This window comes from Myotis myotis, unplaced genomic scaffold (assembly GCF_014108235.1).
Source record: "Myotis myotis isolate mMyoMyo1 unplaced genomic scaffold, mMyoMyo1.p scaffold_m19_p_18, whole genome shotgun sequence".
NCBI lineage: Eukaryota > Metazoa > Chordata > Mammalia > Chiroptera > Vespertilionidae > Myotis > Myotis myotis.
Window position 1 is genome coordinate 33,647,742 of NW_023416322.1, and position 13,487 is coordinate 33,661,228.

The following is a 13,487-nucleotide window of genomic DNA, read 5'->3' on the forward strand; positions in this document are numbered from 1 at the left end:
CAGTGTGGCAGAAGGGAAAGAGCGTGGCTCGTGGACCCAGAAAGCCTGGGAGTAGAGCACTGGGCCTCCTCCTTACTGACTGCATTCTCCTCGCATTACTCACTCATCTCTGTGGGCCTCAGTTTCCGCGTTTAAGCAATGTCTGCATCACCAGGCGGTTGAGAGAACCAAATGGAACGCTTATCACAGTGCTCTATCTACCAGACAGCGCTCAAGGTGTTCTGGGGTCAGAGGTGAAGTGCTGCAGGGCTGAGCCGTTCTAGCAATAAAGCCTCATCTGACCTGTTAAAGAATAGCAAGTCTTTGCACACAGGGGGCTCAGGGCAAGAGAAGGCAGGCTGTGGCTGTCGCTCCATGTGGTTCTATGTAGGAAACATGGATGGTGCGCTTCGGAAGGCAGCTATCTGATGGCAGCTGCGAGGAACGGTCTTTTTCCTCCTTTCTGTGTCTCAAAAGCATCTATTATTTAAGCCACATTAATTAAGACACGGGGTGAGCTGGTCGGCAGCTGTCTGCGCTGAGGCAAGTGCCTGGCTCCATTTCCCTTCAGCTGTCTGACTCAGGCCAACACGTGTATTTGAACTCAGTCTGTGGCCAGAGCTGTCACTTCAGGACTTTAAAGTTTCAGCTGCCTTTTCTCCGTCACTCTCCTCCACTGAGGGCGTGCCGCCATCCCGGGTGACGTGTAAGGAGGGAGAGGCAGCGGAAAGGCCCCTGACCCTACTTGGTCCCTGTGCTGTCGCTCGCTCACTCACTGGGTGACTTTGAGCAGCTCTGTGTGGTGGGAGAGCTTAGGAATCAGGCAGACGTTCTAGTCCAGTGATGGCGAACCTATGACATGCGTGTCAGAGGTGACACGCGAACTCATTTTTTTGGTTGATTTTTCTTTGTTAAATGGCATTTAAATATATAAAATAAATATAAAAAATAAAAAATATAAGTCTTTGTTTTACTATGGTTGCAAATATCAAAAATTTCTATATGTGGCACGGCACCAGAGTTAAGTTAGGGTTTTTCTTTTTTTTTTTTTATATATATATTTTATTGATTTTTTACAGAGAGGAAGGGAGAGAGATAGAGAGTTAGAAACATCGATGAGAGAGAAACATCGATCAGCTGCCTCCTGCACATCTCCTACTGGGGATGTGCCCGCAACCCAGGTACATGCCCTTGACCGGAATCGAACCTGGGACCTTTCAGTCCACAGGCTGACGCTCTATCCACTGAGCCAAACCGGTTTCGGCAAGTTAGGGTTTTTCAAAATGCTGACACGCCGAGCTCAAAAGGTTCGCCATCACTGCTCTAGTCTCTGGTCTGATACCAATGGTCTATGTCCATTTGGATATAACTTAACTTTCCAGACAGTTTCCTCGCTGGTAAGGCAGTCAGAGTAGTTATGGGGACTAAACAACAAAGACTTGTACGGTGCCTGACGCGTGTGTGTAATAGGTGGCTGCCATTATTATTTATGGTGACACCAACAGTGCTATTTAGAGTTTGCTATTACTGATGCATTCATATACCACCTCCTGACGCTTGCACAATTTCCTGGCCACACCAAGGCAGGCCCCCTCTGAAGTTAGGGAGGCCAGGGCAGGAAGCCACAGGACACAAATTCTCCATCTTTGGACACTGGGTAAAAGTTACAGGCTACTCAGTAAGCCAGTCAGGCATGTGCTTATGGCACCAAAACAGGAGCATTGAACAAATTGTTTGGAACAAAATTGATATTTTAAAAAATTGTGCTCATCTGTGAAAATGAACAGCTATTGGCTTTTCTTACACTTGTTTTATAGTTTGTAATTTTTCTATGTTTATAAGAGGTGAGTGGGCTCACTGTTTCAGTGAGTAGGCTCTCTACATATCTCAGTCTGGCCCTGGATAGCAGCAGAGCCTGGGAGAAAGAGCACAGGCTTAGCACCAGATAAGATGGAGCTTGACACTAGCTCCACTACTCGCTACTTAAAGGGCTTTAGGAAAACCATTTAATCCCACAGAGCCTCCTTATCCTCATTCATAAAATGATCGTTCTTATCTCCCAGGGTTTTATCAGGCTTACAATGAGTGACTATAAGTAAAGTACTTAGTAAACTGTTTCTTTCCTCCTGGTACTCTAATCTGCAATCTTTCCAAATGACTCTAGTTAATAATAGTTATCAATACCACTGACTGAAGGTTTAACATGTGGCAAATTGGGGACTATACGAAGCTCTTTACCTGCGTGGTATCATTTAGACCATTGAGGGAACTACTGTTATTAAACATCCCATTTTATAGATGAAAAGCTATGGGATAAAGAAGTTAGAAAACTTGCACAAGTAAGTGGCAGAGCTGGGATTTGAACCCAGAAAGCCTGATACCTGCGCCTTGTTCTCAAGCACTATGCTCTGCTGCCACTTCCCTACCGTGTACCTTTATCTAGTCCGGCCCAGCATCCTTTCTAGTTTCTTCTCACAGAAGCAATTGCTACCACCAACCCTGCTCTCTTCTCTGGCAAGAGTGGGACTCACAAGTTCCACCCCAGGCTCCTCTGGCACAGGCGTAAACCTATGTGTTTCCACCTTTAAGCCATGTGCTGTGGTGCCCATCTGGACAGCTGCGCTCCAGCAGATGCTGAGTGAGCGTCTGCTGAAGGCGTCCAGTATGCTCTCTATGCTACTGGACGCTGCAGAACCTGTCTTACTGAGTCCTCTCAAAGGGCAGTTCATTTTTCAGGGTTGAGGGCTCGATCCCCAGTAGGGGGCATACAGGAGGCAGCCAATCAATGGTTCTCTCATCATTGATGTTTCTATCTCTCTCTTCCTCTCTCTGAAAATCAATAAAAACATTTTTTAAAAATAGCTGCTTTAAACTCATCTCCTACAGCCCTGTGGCTCACCAAATCACACAAGGGCTGCTGGTGGCTATGAGGCCTGGAGAGTCCTATCAGACCAGTCTGTGTTCCCTAGAACACAGCTCCTTGAGACAGTATTTGTTTGCAAGTTTGTATATAGATTTCTTTTTTGTGCGAAGCAATATTTATTTCCTGTTGCTTGCATATTAAATTTTATTTTATCCCTTTTTATCATCATTTATTCACCTAACAAGTAAGTGTTTATTGACTGCATTCTGGGTACAAAGCAATGGTTTGGTCCTCATGGTTTTTCAAGATCTCACGGGCCTTTATTCCTCCTCTTGATTTGCTATGGGGAGGGTGGGATTTAATCAACATTACACGCATTCCATCTGCCACATCTGTAATGCAACCTTAAATGGTTTTGAGCCCACAGTGGTCCCTCAGGCTCCCACGGCTGCTACTTTTACGCATTAAGTTCTCTAAGAGAGCATCCAACAAATCCTTCACTTGTGGGCTCAAGGCCAACGCCTTACAATTAATTCGGTAACACAATTACCAAACTAAGATATGTCATTACCATTTCATTCTCTCCATAAACTGTGCTAATTATGTATTTTTTCCTGAAAAGTAATTTTTCAAATCAACTTTAATGGCACTTTATAAACTACAGTCAAATTTACCCTTGCTCTAATATAGTTACATTTGCCCCATGGTTTTATTGAGAATCTCTGTGTATTTTCATTGCTTTTTTAAAATACATTTTTTTATTGGTTTCAGAGAGGAAGGGAGAGGGAGAGAGAGAGAGAAACATCAATGATGAGAGAGAATCATTGATTGGCTGCCTTCTGCACACCCCACATTGGGAATCAAGCCCACAACCCGGGCATGTGCCCTGACCAGGAATCGAACCATGACCTCCTGGTTCATAGGTCAATGCTCAACCAGAGTCACGCTGGCCAGGCTCACTGCCTTCTTTTTCACTGGCTCACATCTCCCCCAAATTTAAATGTGGTAATCCTGTCACATGTTCCTCACTCCCATAATCATTTTGGGTAGAACTATTAAACAGTCCCTTGATTTCTACTGACTTCCATTCATTTATTCATTCACTGAACAAATATTTTTCACTCAAGCTGCCGTAACAAAATACCATAGACCTGATGTTTAAATGGCAGACGTTTATTTTCTCACAGGTCTGGAGGCGGGGAAGTCCCCTCAGGCCCCAGGTGGCCCACCTCTAAGGCTTCCATCAGAGGAAGGGTGATCTGCTTTGCTCCATTTACTCATTCAAATCTTAACCTCACCCAGAAACATCCTCACAGCCACACCCAGAGTATCTGACAAAATGTCTGAGCGCTCTGTGGCCCAGTAAAGGTGACACACAAAATTAATCATCACAGCAGTATAGGAATTACAGATACGATTCAAACAGTTTCTGCCCTTGAAAAGCCTACAGATTAGTGCCAGATAGAGACCGGAGACAAGGTAGAGGGGAGACAGCTGCTATAATAAAGGCACAGGAAAGTGTTCAGGGACAGTAAAGACAGAGCCTATTCATTTTGTCTTGGTAGATCAAAGGAGGGTTTCGTGAGAGGCTGCCATCTGAACAGCCTTGAATATAAGCAGAACTCGGATAGCTGGTGATAGGAGAGGAGGAAACTATAAATTGGAGGTGCAGGATGGACAGGGGTGTGAAAATAATAGTATAACTGGTATAACCAGGATTAGCCAAGGCGGGGAAAGGGGTGTTTCGCATTCATATCACACAGTAAAGCTTCGCACCATCCTCTCTCATGACTTCTCTCCCAAACCTCCCACCTGCGTGGCCATGCATGGCAGCTGCTCCCATCTCTATTCCATGCACTCTAAGCCTCCAAACATCCCCCCAATCCAGCCTGTGCACCTGTGTTTCCTCTGCCTTTTTTTACTTATAACTTTTCTTCCATCAGAATCTCTCTTTCTAATATAAACCCATCTAGCTTAGCTTCTTCAGGTCTGTCCCTCATCCATTACCTTCATCTACTTTATAAAGGCCTAGGGCCCAACTAGACAATTCTAACCCCTTGTGGGCAAGAGAGAATATCCTTATGTTCATAATGTTACCTCTGACATTTGAAAAATACCAAGTATGCTTGTGTATTTTTCCATTGAAAGCAGAAAATCAATAAATCACTTGATATGAATAGACAATATAGACTGAAAGAAAGCAGTGGGAAATGAGGGTGGAAAGGTAACAATTAATGAGCATTTCCTATGTGCCATGCAGTATTTAGGTCTGAAGGCCATGCTGGGTAGTCTGAACTTGACTCCACAGTCCTTGGGAGTCATGAAAGACTAGTGATTAGAAAACTAACATGTTCATATTGTTCTTTAAGCTCTACCTATAAGACTAATGCATGTAAACTATATTGGATGGAGGCAAAGATAAGAGGAAGGAATAGCAATAGGAAGCTGGGAGGCGCTCAGCACCCATTTTTCTGGCTTTAAGGAGAAGAGGTTAGTGAAGACCATTTTAATATAAGGTATTAAAGGATACTCAGAGATTGGGATGGAACTCGACCTGAAAATCCTCAGGATCTACGACAGCTCTGGGGATGGGGGCACCTTCTTCATCTTTCTTTCATGGTCTTCCCACCACCCCCCTACTTTTTGTGTCTGGCCCACGGTCATCTTGGGCTCAAAGACTCATCCTCATCTCGGCTTCACATCCATACCCCAGAAGGAGCCTCCCAAGAAGATTCAGTTCATTGAATCAGTCCTACAGGCGTCTCCAGTCAGCAGCCCATAGACTGAGGGGGCTATCGGCTGGGCAAGTGCGGAAAAGGCCAGTGGACACAGCTGGCTGCATGATTCATATTCTGTTGGTGATGTGCTTGGAGAGGAGGGGATATCTTCTATCTTAGGCCAAAAAAAAAATAATTTAGTTAAGTATCATTCTTCATCATGCCATAGCTGGCACTATAACCTTGACCAAGTCACTTATCTTCTCTCCGCTTAGCTTCTTCATCATTCAAATAAAGATAAAAGTAACAGCACTTTAGAATCTGACATTCTTCAGAACTCCTAGTCACATTTGGTTAACATGAGGTTTCACTTCTACACCATTTCTGGTTAACTGTGAATAACAATACCTTATATGTGCAATTACAATTTTTAAGTCAAGTTCATAATCATTTGATTTGATCCTTACAGGAATCCTTTAAGATCGGCAAGATAGATAGCATTACCTCCATTTTTTCTGAGATCCAGAGAGGTTACATGACTTATTCAAGCTCACACACATACAAAATGACAATGCCAGGACTTGAGTTCTCATCTTTAAACCCCAAATCCAACATGGTCTCCTCTCATCGTCTCCCCAGGATTGGGTTACTTGGTCCCAAAAAGCTATTGTTTATTTTAGATCGCTGTAGCTATAAAAAAAACAAACTATTGTCTTCCTGCTCTTTCTATCCTTCTTACGTCTTCTTTCCTATGCCTCTCCTGTCCTTCTGTCTTCCTAATTTGTTACAGAAGTCTCTGTTTGGCTTTTAGTAATGAAGGGTTTGGTGATAGAAGTTCCAAAGCTTTCCTTTGCATTGACCCTTGCTTCCTAAATTGCAGGCACACACTCCATCTCAGTCACGACTCTCACCTCGGCTGGGAACATCGGGGAGGACGGAATCCTGAGCTGCACTTTTGAACCTGACATCAAACTTTCTGATATCGTGATACAGTGGCTAAAGGAAGGTGTTATGGGCTTCGTCCATGAGTTCAAAGAAGGCAAAGATGACTTGTCAGACCAGAATGAGATGTTCAGAGGCCGGACAGCTGTGTTTGCTGATCAAGTGAGAGTTGGCAATGCTTCTCTGAGGCTGAAAAATGTGCAACTCACAGATGCTGGCACCTATAAATGTTACATCATCACTTCCAAAGGCAAGGGGAATGCTAACCTGGAGTATAAAACTGGCGGTAAGTTATTTTTAGGCAGAGGGAAAGGAAGGGCCAAAAGCTACTTGAGGCTAAAGAGCGGTTAGCTGATGAAATATCATGCTTTTACGCTCATGCGTGATTAATATCAAACAAGACCCTCAAAGTCTGTCAGCAGCCATCCTTGCTGTCCAAGACCCACACCAACTCCAAAAGGGGCCCATTATACTAGGTCTTAAAATCTTTTGTTCTGAACTCTAGCTTCTTCTGAATTTTCACATATATTATTTAAATAATATATTGTAGTGACAGGTGAATACCGTTTCTTCCTTCTCTCTTTCCCTCCCCTATTTTCTCCAGGTAGCAAAAAGATATACACTGAGTGGCCAGATTATTGTGACCACCCCATCAGTACAATGAAGTGAATTAGTTATGCAAATAATAATAATAATAATAATAATAATAAAACCTTGAGAATATTTGCTTAGGAAGTTTTCAATATTCAGTATTTTTGGAAGTGTCAATGAAGTACTGATGGGGTGGTCATAATAATCTGGCCACTCAGTGTAAAGTTCAGAAGACTTCACAGATCCCTGGGGAAACACCCAATTTCCCTAATGGATAAACTTTTTTTGTAATCACTGGAACTCCTCTTACTTGGAGAATTTACCGGTTGTAACAATTGAACCTAGAACTTATGTCTGTGGAGTTTGTGATATTGGCCAGAATTGTGATGTACAAAATATCATGAGCAGATCATTATTTGCATCTACAGTACAATGGGCCATACACAGAGAGCCCACTGGGGAAGCGAAGTTCTGAGTCACCTCAATGATAGAAATCACGGTATATTTAAGACCTAGTTCTTCAAAGGCTATATTGTCTTCTCTTTCTGACCTTGACATCAGCCCTTTCTGACATTCCACCCTGCAGCCTTCAGCATCCCAAAGATGGATGTGGACTACAATGCCAGCTCAGAGAGCTTTCGATGTGAGGCTCCCCGATGGTTCCCCCAGCCTACAGTGGTCTGGACATCCCAAGTTGACCGAAGAACCAACTTCTCAGAAGTCTCCAATACCAGCTTTGAGCTGAATTCTGAGAATGTGACCATGAAGGTTGTATCTGTACTCTACAATGTCACAATCAACAACACATACTCCTGTATGATTGAGAACAACATTGCCAAAGCCACGGGGGATATCAAAGTGACAGGTGGGTCCCTTCATGCTTTTTGTATGGGTGTATTGGGGTGAGAATTAAATCTAAATTAAAATATAATTTCTATAACTGATATATTATGTACGAGGGCACAGAAAGCTCTAGAGTTCTCTTCACAGACACCTAGACAACAATTCCAGTTGGGATTACACTACATAAGAAGAAGACTAATACAAAACAATATTTATGGCCTTATAGGTCAAAGATGGCAACTAAGCTTCGTCTCATACACCTTCTGACTGCTTGGAGAGCGGTGTGTAGGGTCCTGAGGCCCTAACTCAGCAGGGCTGCTTTGGTGAAACAGTGGGATGTGATGATTACTTGACATCTCTGATATATTCAGCTCATGATCTATATGCCAAGTCCCCCAACACTGGTTTGGTTCTAGTCTGCCTTTGAGAAGGCTTTCAATCTGAAGACGGAAGGTCTTAGAATCTGCCTTAGTCTTATTCAGCCCTTCTCTCCTTAGTCAGCTCATGCTCCCACTAACATGGCCCAGGATTACCCGACAGCTCTAGTTTGAACTGGCCTCCCAGGCTGAGAAGACCAGGATCCAGGGAGGCCAGCACTCGGGTCTCCCTGCAATGTTTTAGTGCATAAAAACCTAGGGTTGAGCTGGCATCAAAGAAATGCACAGACTGAATTATAACTTTTAAAACCATCCCTCTTGGGGCTAAAATGAATTCAATTTGAGTGAGTTGTAGAAATTCTTTTGCATCCTGGATAGGAAACATGTATCAGACATACGATTTGCAAATATTTTATCTCATTCCATAGGTTTTCATATGTATACTTTATTTATTCACTTTACAATGTTTTTATTGATTTTTGAGATAGAGAGAGGAAGGGAGAGGGAGAGTAACATCAATAGGATGCCTCCTGTACGCACCCGACTGGGAATTGAACCTGCAACCTGGGTATGTGCCCTGACTGGGAATTGAACGGTCACCTTTCAGTGCATGGGACAATGCTCAACCAACTGAGCCACACCGGCCAGGACAGAAGAATGGTTTTGATAGAATAGGAAGCCATGAAGTCAGGAGCCTACGTCAATGTCCAAGGGAGAAATTATGAGGGTCTTAATGGAGGCGGTAGCAACGGGAAAGAAAGGGAAAGAATCAAAAGTTAATGAAGAAAATAATCTGCAGGCCTTAGGGACACAAATGTGAAGGAGAAGAGAAAGAGCAAGTCAAATGGGTGCGATGTTTCTACCCTGTTTGCTTAGGAGGTTAATAACACTGCCAACAAACAATTAAAATACAGAAGCAACAGTTTAGGAAAAAAGATGGGGATTTTAGAGATGCTGAGTTGAAAGTGCCCATTGTTTACTAGGCAGAAAGGTCCCATGGTTAGCACATGACCCAGCGTACGAGGGGTTTTGGGAGAACGCTCCATCCCTATTCCACATACTTCCTTCCATGAGAAGATACCCCACCAACCTAACCCTTCCAGCCTCTCTGTTCGCCCCTCTTTCATGCCTCATCAGAGAAGCAGGAGTTGCTAATGTATCTGATGGGTGAGTTTATTAGAAGAGGCCGGCTCCTTCTTTTTTCCTGTCTCTCTAGCTACCCTCAGGAAGTATAATTTCCACTCTGCTCTTCCCAGCCATCAGTGTTTCAGGCGCGTAATCCGCTTGGCAGGAGGAAGCCTGCCCAGGCTGGTGCTGCCTGTCCGGGGAGATGCCTGGGCGACCGCTCACTTCCGAGCACAAAGCTTCATCCTGTATCAGATTCATTAGTAATGCGAGTGATATTTTGGTCTTCCAATTGCCTCACTCGTTTTGTCCGACTCTTTCACTGATTCAGAACTCAGCTGTAAAAAGGGGTGTTCTTTATTGGGCTCCTTTGAACCCCAACAGTAGGTGCTCAAACATTTACTCAATAATTATGTTTTTAACTGACCCAGTAGCAACTGTAAATCCAGATGTGAAACTCACGACAAGTTCAGAATAAGGAGATGGATTTGGAAATGATCAACGTAATGGAAGTCATACTCATTACTTAGGCTTGAGCAGGGTGACTCTTGTTTTCACAGCTACTACTTACTGAGTGCTTACTTCTGTGCCAGGTACGTTCCAAGCACTTTAATGTATTAACTCATTAATCCTCCTAAGAAGTAGATTATTATTATTTTAGTCCTATTTTATAGATGAAGAAATGGAAACACATATAGATGAACTAAAGTCGCACAGCTAGTAAGTGTCAGAGCCAAAACGAACTAAATGAGATTGGACTGTCGAGGGGAAAAACAGAGTAGAGCAATTTAATTTCTTCACTTCTCTTCCCTACTTCAAAATGAGAACAATACTTTCTCATCACTTTGCAATGATGTCAAGAAAGCGAGTAACACAGAACCGGTAACGGTCACGGCCGAGAGGGGGAAAAACGTGTCTGAAACCAAGGACTGGCCATGGCCATGGTTCAGCCCATTCTTTCCTTGGTAACCAATTGTTATTTCTCTATTGGTATCATTTTTCATTTGGCTGCGTGCTTACCGGGGTGGACCATGGAATAGAGCTTCCCTTGAAGAAAGGGAAAGTGGATAATGGGGTACAAAGTTGCCCCCCAATTGGGTACAAGTTGTTTTAGGAACAACTTGCTGTTTTCCAGGTACTTTTCCTTGCTAACCAGCCATGTGGAGAAGATCTGCAGCTTCCCCTCTATGACCCTGAACTTGTTCTCTCCCTTTACAGACTCTGAGATTAGAAGGCGGAGTCACCTAGAGCTGCTGGACTCAAAGGCCTCCCTGTGTGTCTCTTCTTTCTTTGCCATCGGCTGGGTACTCCTACCTCTCTCCTCTTCCCTGGTCCTAAAATAACGTGCCTCGGCCACACAGAAACGTGCAACGTCATTAGTACAGCAGGTGAGATGAACCCTGAATGGTGTGGGGGGTCCACTGTGTGTGTGCCTGTGTTCCCAACACGATCATCAGCTCTGAGGATGATCCCTCCCTGAAGGAGAGACTCAAGCCATCTCCTTCCCCTCAGCAACCTAGGGCGCCATGCGGCCTTGATAGAACGTCATCAAAACACAGAAAACAAGGCCGTTCCTGAATGAGAATACACTCATCCAGTGGCAGGGAGAGGTTCTGTTCTCAATAAATGTTTGCTGAATGGCTGTAATGGTATCTTACTGCTGTTATTTTCAGAATCCCAGGAATCTGCAGAACGATTTCACCACAAGATATGACCTAGTTTTCTATTTCTTGGGGGGAAATGAATTCATGCCTAAAAGCCTGGAGTGAACATACAAGATCAAGAAGCAAAAAGAAGCCAAAAGCAACCCATTGAAGACTCTAATATGAACAAGATAAATCTATCTTCAAGGACATGTATTAAAAGTTGGGGAAATAATTCATCTGAACTAGAGAAGTGTGTTAAGACTACGAAGTAAAATGCATGTGGGGACAAGTGTACCCCTCCCCATATCTCAGGCCATCCCCATTTGGGGAGTGAGAGGGTGGGCTATTGCAGCTCCCCGTCTCTGGATCTTGTTATCCTGCTGTAATGTCGCCCCCAGAAAGTTTCAATTGCAATATGTCCGCGCTTAAACTTCTGTGGAAACAGCAAGAAGCTGCTAGTCAGCTGCCACTTCACAACAGAGGTGGCTGCATCTCAGTGGTGGGTCCGATGATCCGCTTGTCATTATGATGCTTGCAAACGTGCCTCGGCATCTCTTCCCACCTGACAAACGCTGAGGAAGTGTGGGGCGTGACTGTAATTTCAACATAAAAATCGTAGTTGGGTGACATTTTCTAAATGATCTGAGGACCTTCTTTTCAAAAACAAACAAATGCCATTTTATTTCTCAGGTGACGTGGGCTCGGAAAGGCCTCCCATTTTGGCCACATGGGCGTTAAGTCACCACAAGGTGGCAGGCTTGTGCTGTCCAGCCCGCGTGGCCTGAGAGGACCTCAGGTCTCAACAGCAACTAGAGCAGTGAGACTCACTCAACCGGGCTCATTCTGCAAACCCCCGGGGACATTTAGAAATGTTTGGAGACGTTAGCTGTCACGATTTTGGGGGAGGGGTGCTACTGGCATCTAGTGAATAGAACTCTGCACCCTACAATGCACTGGACATCCACCCCCGACAAAGAATTATCCAGCCCAGTATGTCAATCATGCTGAGGTTAAGAAACCCTGATGCGGAATAGGAAAGGATCTTAAAAATAGGCATTAGCCTCTGTCGCGTGGGCTGCGCTCTCAGACCAGAGAGCCAGAAGTCAGTTTGGGGCAACCAGGAATTTCTGACGGATTATCTGCAGCTGTTGAGCTTCTGAGTTCCTTTCCCTTAGTTTTTCGCTACAAATAAAGTTCTGTGAGGGAGCTGCTTGAGTTCCATCTCAAGTTCTCCCTCTCTGAATTTAGATCTCAGAACCCTGCCTCGTCACATTCAAACTGAGACAATAAAACCATGTGCCTTCCCTGAAGCCCACAGAGAAATCTGAAAGCAGGGACAATAAACCTTTGAAAGGAGGCCCTGAGGAACGAGGCGCTGATAGGAAAGAATATTTTGTTTCCAGCCCCCTACCCACACACCCACACCTTTCACGTGTTGACTACGGCCTCCCGGGCACTTTGGGCCCACCACGACTGTATTGCATTTTGTTATAAAAAACTTGATTGTATAGTTCTGATCACTCATGAGAATGATTAAATATGCATTTCCTATACTGGTGTCTGCCTGGTTTGTCAAAGAAAGTGAGCGTAAGGGAAGATGAATCAAAAGGCATAGATCGGGTTCTAAAGCTTCGTGCCTCGCATATGACCGGCGTTCAGTAAGTGTCTGTTGCGTGAATGGATAAGTGAATGGAGGACATGAGAGGAGCCTGTGAGCGTGGGCCAGGCGTCCGGGTCTAGTTTCTTAAAGACACTCCACGAGGCTCACCGACCTGGCATGTCTCCATCTAGGAAAATAGAGGACAGTGGGCTTGACGCACGTAAGTGTGGAAGAGTACACGTTGGTGGACAAACCCAGTGCTCTAGTGCAAAAAAAAAAAAAAATCTGACTTTGACTACTCAGGAATTTCAAATTCTCAATCTCAGAAGAAAAACCTCAAAATCATCATTCCCCGGCCGTTCGCTTTTCAGATGCAGACCCAGAGGGGACGTGTGGGTAACTGGCTATCTTCAGGTTCCACAGCTTGCCCAAAACCACACTGGTAGCTGGTGGAGGAGTAAAATCTATAGAAAATCTCATTTTCAAATGCCCACAGGCCTTTTGCACAAAGAAAACATTATGAAACCAAATCAAGAAAGCAAACTGTGAAAGCATGACATGCTCAACCCAGCCCAGGTATTAACCCTTGGCCTTGTCCATGAGCACACAGCGATGCATTAGGCAACAGATGCGTCAGATCAGCCGAAGTGCAAGGACCAGGATATCACCTACACCAGAAACATCTGGGGAAGCTCAAATCGAGACGCCAAAGGCTAAAACACTGCAGAAGTATTAACACCCTTGAAGGAACAAACAATTCTAACTTCGAGGTGAAGTATCAGCTACCAGCTATACTTTTCAGGT

The 13,487-nt window shown here is 44.3% G+C and overlaps 1 protein-coding gene across 1 annotated transcript in view; it reads left to right on the top strand.

The window, feature by feature from the left end:
- VTCN1 (V-set domain containing T cell activation inhibitor 1) overlaps window positions 1-12,593 on the top strand; it is a 34,134-nt gene extending 21,541 nt beyond the window's left edge. The window contains exons 3-6 of the mRNA XM_036344963.1: window positions 6,440-6,787; window positions 7,679-7,957; window positions 10,656-10,825; window positions 11,111-12,593. Coding sequence (XP_036200856.1) covers window positions 6,440-6,787; window positions 7,679-7,957; window positions 10,656-10,780 — 752 coding nt within the window. The 3' untranslated portion in view covers window positions 10,781-10,825; window positions 11,111-12,593. The remainder of the gene's footprint in view (window positions 1-6,439; window positions 6,788-7,678; window positions 7,958-10,655; window positions 10,826-11,110) is intronic.
- The last annotated feature ends 894 nt before the right edge of the window (window positions 12,594-13,487 follow it).